This window comes from Onychomys torridus, chromosome 12, assembly GCF_903995425.1.
Source record: "Onychomys torridus chromosome 12, mOncTor1.1, whole genome shotgun sequence".
In the NCBI taxonomy this organism is placed as follows: Eukaryota; Metazoa; Chordata; class Mammalia; order Rodentia; family Cricetidae; genus Onychomys; species Onychomys torridus.
The window spans coordinates 37488061-37496440 of record NC_050454.1 but is presented as its reverse complement, the minus strand read 5'-3'; the positions used below and the strand labels follow the sequence as shown (position 1 = coordinate 37496440).

Genomic DNA, 8380 nt, shown 5'->3' with positions numbered 1-8380 from the left:
GTGCCATTATACAGAAGAAATTATGGATTTTGTTGCTGAAGGATGATATGACCCACTATTCAGAATATGACACTGGTGTGGTTTTGGAAATTGAGTTAAAATTTTGTTAAACAGTTTTGCATGTAAAATATCTTTTACAGAAAGAGGAAGGATTTAGAGATTTGGAAAAATCAATATGAAGAATACCACAGAGAAAGTCAATGTTTATGAAAGGCTTAGTAACATGTGGAAAAGAGAAGTGAGAGGTAATAATATATGAAAATTTATTTCTTCAGCATCCTGAGTGATTTCATTAAAGATGAACTCCTCCCTATGTTATTAATGATCTTTCTGTAACCTCTAATATAGAAATATAACATATCTCTAACACATTTTTTCTAAATATTCTTCCTCTGGGAAAAATATGAAAATAATTTTGTCATATTTGCAAGACAACTGATTTTAAAATTTGGGGAGAAAGGGAGAGTAACAGCAAAAAAAAAAAACAAATTATGTAAGGATACTGAGTCAAATGTGGGTAACCTCAATTTCCTTTATGTCTTTACATATTTGCAGAAAGGTCAGCCTTTTCCAATTTAGGTTTTTACCCTGGAAGTACCAAAAACTCCTATGAACTTTGGAAGTCACGACTTTCAATCAAAGATGGCAATGTTTTTAGAGAAAAAAAAAATAACCCTGCAAAATATAAGAGCTTCATCCCAAATATAGAGGGTGATGTTTAAAGGAGAAATCTTCCTGTTATACAAAGCAAAGTGAGGGATGATCAGATCACAGTTGCAGTCTTACATCTTTCTCAGTTGAAGATGGCTGAGAATAACTACACTTTGACAAATGAATTCATCCTCATGGGATTCTCAGATCACCCAGACCTGCAGATCCTTCTATTCCTGGTGTTCTTTACCATCTATCTGGTGACCATGGTGGGAAATCTTGGGCTGGTGGCCTTGATCTACATGGAACGCCGTCTTCACACACCCATGTACATCTTTCTAGGCAACTTGGCTCTCATGGATTCCTGCTGCTCCTGTGCCATCACTCCCAAGATGCTAGAGAACTTCTTTTCCGTGGACAGAAAGATTTCTCTCTATGAATGCATGGCACAGTTCTATTTTCTCTGTCTGGCTGAAACTACAGACTGCTTCCTTCTGGCAGCAATGGCCTATGACCGCTATGTGGCCATATGCAACCCACTGCAGTACCACACCATGATGTCCAAGAAGCTCTGCCTTCAGATGACCACAGGAGCCTACATAGGAGGAAACCTACATTCCATGATTCACATAGGGTTCATGTTCAGGTTAACTTTCTGTAAATCTCATGTGATCAAACACTTTTTTTGTGATGTCCTTCCATTATATAGACTCTCGTGTGTTGACCCCTATATCAATGAATTAATGATTCTCATCTTCTCTGGTTCAATTCAAACCTTTACCATTTCTGTAGTCCTGATATCTTATTTCTATATCCTCTTTACTATATTCACAATGAAGTCCAAAGAGGGAAGAAGCAAAGCCTTATCGACTTGTGCTTCCCACTTTCTGTCTGTGTCCATTTTCTATGGTTCTCTTCTCTACATGTATATTCGACCAAGTTCAGTTAATGAAGAATATAAAGACATACCTGTTGCTATTTTTTACACTCTAGTAATTCCTTTATTAAACCCCTTTATTTATAGTCTGAGAAATAAGGAAGTAATTAATGTGATGAGAAAGACAATAAAGAGACAATTGTAACATTCTGAAAACAGCCCTTTGGAAATTAACTTGAAATTTATACAAATCTGTGGGTAATTTAAGAAGTAGAAAAGTACAAATTTGTAACTAATACACTAAATAATGGAATGATGATACAATTTATTCAAATTAGTTCAGAAGGAATGGTTTTACTGAAATTTACTTCAAAATCTTAGAAACTAGATGCATTAGAAGTCATAAGACTAATTATTCAGTTCTTGACAATTCTTGTAAACACTAAGAATACAAGTAAGCCTGTGTAAAGATAGCTTTCATTAATCTTTGGTAAAGCCTTTGATCCTAAAACTTAAAGTAAAATCTCAAAGACTTTGCAATCATTGCATTTACTTTTTTCTAACCTTTTCTTTAAAATCCCATTGTTTGCAAGCAAACTATATGCTTGCATATGGTTGTAATTTGACTATATTTTTACATCTATACTAATACAGATTATATTTAAGTCAACAAAAATTTAATACTTGGTTTTAGTCATTTAGTCTTAAGTTATCTGAATGAGGGTAGCTTTAAGTGACTCATTCAGCAAACTGAACGTAAACTGATGTTCTTCATAAAGAAATTTCCAAGGCTTTAAACTTTTTCCTAGATCTAGCTAATTTGCCCATTACATATGATAGTTATTTAAAAGGCCTATCAACATCAAGATCATGAATGTAAACCTACAGAAACAACAAAACCAAACGAGTGGGAACCCATGAACTGTGCACCCATAGCTGTGGAGCCTCCATGGGACTGGACTAAACCCTCTGCATAGGCTAGACAGTAGTTTAGCTTGACTTGTTTAAGGAGCCCCTGGCAGTGGGATCAGGATCCATCCCTGGTGCATGAGTTGCCTTTTTGAGCCCACTACCTATGGTGGGACACGTTACACAGCCTAGGTTCAGGGGGAGGGGCTTGGACCTGCCTCAACTGAATGTACCAGGCTCTGCTAACTCCCCATGGGAGACCTTGCTTTGGAGGGGGTGAGAGTGAGGGGTGGGTTGATGGGGAGGCTGAGGGGATTGTGGGAGGAGGGAAGAGAGGAGCATCTATGGTTGGTATGTAAAATGAACAGAAAGTTTCTTAATAATAAAAAAAGGTAAAAGGCCTTTCAAATTTCTTCTCTAATATCATTTCTTCTTTTGTTGATTATTGAAGTATTAATATCTTCATAATATTAATAAAAGATGGAAGTGGTGTTCACATACAAATGTGTTCAAAATTGCTGAAAATCATAAACATCTAAACAAAATAATTTCTTATACTTAAATTCTTTAATTTGTTTAATTACTTTGTCACTTTACAATGAAATTCTTTCTTTTTTTTTTTGAGACAGGGTTTCTCTGTGCAGCTTTGTGCTTTTCCTGGAACTCACTCTGTAGACCAGGCTGGCCTCGAACTCATAAAGATCCGCCTGGCTCTGCCTCCCAAGTACTGGGATTAAAGGCGTGTACCACCACCGCCCGGCTACAGTGAAATTCTCTTCATTAAAGAATCTTTATTTTGATGGTTTGTCAATTTATAGTTATAAATCGTGCTCTTCTTAATAAAATTCTAAAGAATTTTAATCTTTTCATCTTCATCACTTATAATATTGTATTTATTAAATCTGTTCATTGCATCAACTTTTTCTTCTGTATCCTTGTCACTAAGAATATTAAAAACCTTCACTGACTCTAGTGCAAACTGTTAACATGCCCAAAGAGTTAATAAAATGGAGATTTCACTCAAGTATAAATGAGGAAGAAATTTTGTAAAAATCCTAAACATCGAAACTAAAATATGTTCTCATAAAATAAATTTGCAAATATAAAACAAAAATAACTTCCTAGAAATGTATGATCTGCCAGGCTTACTAAGGGGGATATTTCAAGTGTTTTGAATTTATTTTAACATTCTTTTATTTATGCTTTGAGAAATTCATATAATATATCTTACTTATATCCATTCTCCTCCCCCAACTCCCTAACCCATCCACCCAACTTCATGTTCTCACCCCCTAGGAAGAAAGAATGGAAGGAAGGAAGGAAGGAAGGAAGGAAGGAAGGAAGGAAGGAAAGAAGAAAAGTAGATAGATAGACAATGGAGTACAATTTTTATTAGCTGTGAGCATGGGACCTGCCCTGAAATATAATTAATATATCCAAAATCACACCAGTGAAAAAGACTGATTTTATCTCTCCCGATATCTATCAATTGCAAAGAGCTTCCTTTAAGACTCAAGGATCTATGTGAAAGAGACTTTTCATATATATGATATAGCAACTACCTAGGTATAGTCTATTGTTTACTAAAATAAAACCTCATATACCAAAATATTGAATAATTTGCCAGAGAACCCAATACATACAGAGTCCATATCAACATTGTCTTTCCCCCCCACATACTTCTGTTTCTGGAAATGGAGTTTATATTGCTTGTTAAAAAGTATCTTAAAGACAAAAAGTCATGACATTTATAACAAAATAGCACTGAAGAGACAGGGGACTCTGAATTTGAGGCCAGCCTCTTCTACAATGTGAAAAGAGGAGAAAGAGAACAAACTAGGAGGGAGGAAGAAGAGGAAATCAATTCAATGAGTTGCTTCATTGATTTATGTGGTGGTGGTGGCGCACGCCTTTAATGCCAGCACTCAGGAGGCAAAGGCAGGCAGATCTGGTCTCATCTACAAAGCAAATTACAAGACAGTACAGAAAAACCCTGTAGAGGAAAAACAGTGATGAGTATTACCAGAGTCTATATTTATGTAAATGAATGTATCAAGGAGTGTGGAAAGTGGAGTGATCAGTGGGACTGAGCCAACAAGGTGTCAAACTCCTGGCCAGAAGGAATACGGGATGCAGAGTGGAAGTGAATCAAGTTAGTAGGATCCTGAAATGTCACCTTAGGGATCTGAATTTGTACAGCAGCATCAGCTACAGGTTATTAAGATTATATCTCTTGGAAAACTGGCAAAATAATTGATTTGATTGGAAAGAAGTCTCAATGGTGTGAGACTTCAAGAATAAGTTATGATATTTAGAAATATGTATTTATATGTATATATTCATAAATGTTCAATAACAATTAGTTTTTTAAAAAAGAGGCCAAGAATTTGAAGGTGAACAGGGAGCAGTTTATGTGAGGAGTTGGAAGAAAGAAAAGGGAAAAATACTATCATCACAAAATTTAATTTAAAAGAGAATATACATGTTAGATTTTGGAAAAAGAGAAAGTAATATTAATCAAAAGAAATAAGATGAGTAGTCTCATGAAAACAACATACTAAATAAAGACAATGTTGTAATTGTTGGATAGCAGAAGGAAGGCCTCTCTTCATCCTGTGTGAAATATTCTACTCTAATGTTATTTAACTATACTCAAACAGTACCCCGTATAATTGTATATTCAGTAACTATTCCCTTCAAAGTGTTTTTTTGTATTGAAAATGTTATATATTTATTTTATTTTAAAATTGTGACTTCAATCCACAGACGAATAGGGAATTATTTATATAAATGTCCTATATTTTAAAATGAATTTACCATTTGACAGTTTTATAAATGCGTATAATAGATTCTGGCCACACTCATCCTTCTGCTCTCTCTTATCTCCTTCCACTCACTCCAGTCATCAACTCCCCATCCCACCTTAACGTTTTGTTCTGTTTTTGTCATTTTGCTTTGTGACTCACTGGGTTTAAGGAAGGCCTCCCTTGTGAGCATAGGTGTGGAGATATCCACTAGAGCATAAGTAACTCACCAGTGGCTACATCACTGACTACGGTGACTTTCCCCAGTGGCCCCTAACTGCCACCACTTATCCTGGGCAAAGTGTCATGAGCCTTATCCCTACTGTGGCTGAATTTTTACATGCTCAGGTTTTTGCAGACTCTATCAGATAATCAGTCTTCTGTGAATTCATGAGTAACATGTCTATGTCACGCCCATTAGACAGTCTCATGACTCTTCTCCCGTTGTTTGGCCCTTACATTCCTTCCACTCCTCTTTCTGTGATGTTTTCTGAGTCTTGGAAGGGTTAGTATAGGCTTAAAGGTTATATAAGGAGCAATTTAAAGATAATTCCTCAACAGTCATTTGTTCTCAGCCCCTTGAACAGCCATAAATTATGGAAACCTGTGTAAGAAAGCTATGAATTTACTGTGAAGTATGGACAGGGCAGAGTGCAGAATATTCTTCCCACAAGGTATCTTTCTAGAAAGAATTTTATAAAGTATAAGTGAATGTACTTGAAAGCCACGACATGAAGGGAATGCCCTGGCATGTCCACAGTATTTCTGTGGCAAAAACAAAAGCCTGGCAGGAATAGTCTTGGATCTTTACACATGACCAAAGATAAGATGTATTCATTCTTTCAATGTAATTGCATTTGCTTAAGCTAACTCATGTTTTGCTTGCTTTGGTAATAGAAACAAGAAGTGCTTTGTTTGCACAATTCTTGATCTCAAACACCTGAAGTCCCCTGGTTACCCACTTATTTTTGGTGTTTCCTTCTATCTGTGGAGATGGACCTCTCTGACCAGGATAAATTGACAATGAGTCTGTGCCCTAATCAGTTATTGCAAAGAGAAACTTCTTTGATCAATTCTTAGTACATAAATTGCATGGGAATAAATTTGAATATTTATGATGCAGTTTGACCATGTAACCATTTAACAAAAGTAGTGAGTTCACCCATAGTGTCTATGACCATTGGCCTTTGAACAGATCCATAGTACTGGGCATGAACTCCCTCCAATAAGCAAGCCTCAGACCTAGTCATAAAGCAGTTAGCTGTCATAATCACAGCCTGGTCACTATTGCAACAGTAAATGCATCTTGTTTGGCAATTTGGTATTATAGCATGAAAGGTCCAAAGCTCAGAAAAACTATTTTTGCTTATTTTTAGCCACCAGCTGCCTGTATAATAAGTTCTGAGACTGTGAAAGCTAGACAGCTGGGAAAAACTTCTAGCATGGTTTCCCTGTGCAGTTCAGGAGAACAACCAAGGGCCACAGCCATAACTGTGCAGCTTAGTGGAGCCTCTGGGGCTAACTTAGGAGCACAGTTCCACAGCAAATAGCTATCCTAATTAACTATAACTACCAAGATTCATTGGCTCCCAGGCATTGAGCTGATTAAAGTAGGTGAAACATTGAGTTGAAATGAATTAACCTGTTTCTGCATATTGCTACTGTTTTTTACCCAAGAAAGCTTTAACACTTTGCAGGTCAAGAGTTTTCTGAAATTATTTTGTGATTCTGAGAAGTGCTTGATTAAGAAAACCCAATTAAAACCAATTAAGAATTTTTTCCAGTTAAGATCATTAGTACCTAATTTGTTAATATCCCAAAGCTAAACTACATGCTTATACATACAATCCATATCTATACATAATATTACACATAAATACTATATATATATATATATATATATATATGTATGTATATATATACATATATTTCTTACATCTTATAAAACATTTTACATTCTGAATTTTATGATGTTTCCTCATGATTTGATTAAAGTTAAATTTTCTATAGGGCCAGAAATGTAGTTTTCCCAATATCATAAGACCTATTCATCTTGTTAAAGGAAATGTTTTTACTTATTCTCCTTAAAACACTGTTCACTGGATAGTCACATTCTAAAGTGACTTGTTTTCTGGATAACCAGAATCTAGTCTACAAGGTGATATGTTGAAACTGTGAATTATCTGGTTTCCAAAGCTTTTCATCTGTGGTAATAATATACATTTGGAAACATTGTATTAAGTAAATATCAAATTTGGAAGTGGAAAAATGGTCATTGTGCTCCAAATTAACTGGCTTCTTTCCAAAAAAAAAAAAAAAAACAACTTTAACTCACACCCAGTATTTAAAAATGTTTTCAAAATTAAATTCCCCAAGAGAATTCATACTGATTTCTCCATGCTATTAACATCTTTCTAATCACACTAATACATATGGTATAAGGAGACAGTGTTATGTTCTGAAGTCTGTACTTGTGGATTTCCATAGTTTGTGCCTAATATTCTTCTCCTCCATAATCTCATCATTGAATCCATTCTATATTAATTCAAGATGTCCTTTTGACTCCTCTTGACAACAACTAGTTATCAGACATCCCATACCAAGACAGTCGTGTTTCTGTCAGTCAGGCAAATACCTAAAAAGAAAAAAAAAACTAGTTCATGAAGGGCCTTGAGAGATTGCTCAGTGGTTAAGAACATCTATGGTTCTTTCAGAGGACCTGAGTTAAGTTCCCTGCACCCATGTCAGACAGCTGACAACTGTCTATAACTCTAGTTCCAGGGTTCCCCAAAGCTCCTGTCATCCAGGGAACCTGTACTCATGTGCCCACACCCACACACAGACACACTTGTGCACACAATTAAAAATTAATATTAAAAATAAAAAAATACCAAAGAAAAACAAAGTTATTTTGTGTCCAATCCATAGCCAGCTAACCCAATTTGCTTTAGTGTAGTCATGATGCAATGCATCAAGGATAAAATATATAATTCAAAAGAAAGCTTCTAATATGGTAGCCAGGGAACAGAGAGAAAAAAAGAGGTCAGAATCTCAATATCCTGCTGTGGAATGTGCTGTATGTCAAATGTGTTGCTCTGATTGGTTAATAAATAAAACACTGATTGGCCAGTAGCCAGGC

General features: G+C 35.6%; 1 protein-coding gene across 1 annotated transcript; it reads left to right on the top strand.

Annotated features, from left to right (window-relative positions):
- The first annotated feature begins 803 nt into the window (after window positions 1–803).
- LOC118594296 (olfactory receptor 5K1-like) lies at window positions 804–1733 on the top strand. The gene has a single exon (XM_036204148.1). The coding sequence runs from the start codon at window positions 804–806 to the stop codon at window positions 1731–1733; it is 930 nt and encodes a 309-aa protein (XP_036060041.1).
- Window positions 1734–8380: the final 6647 nt, after the last annotated feature.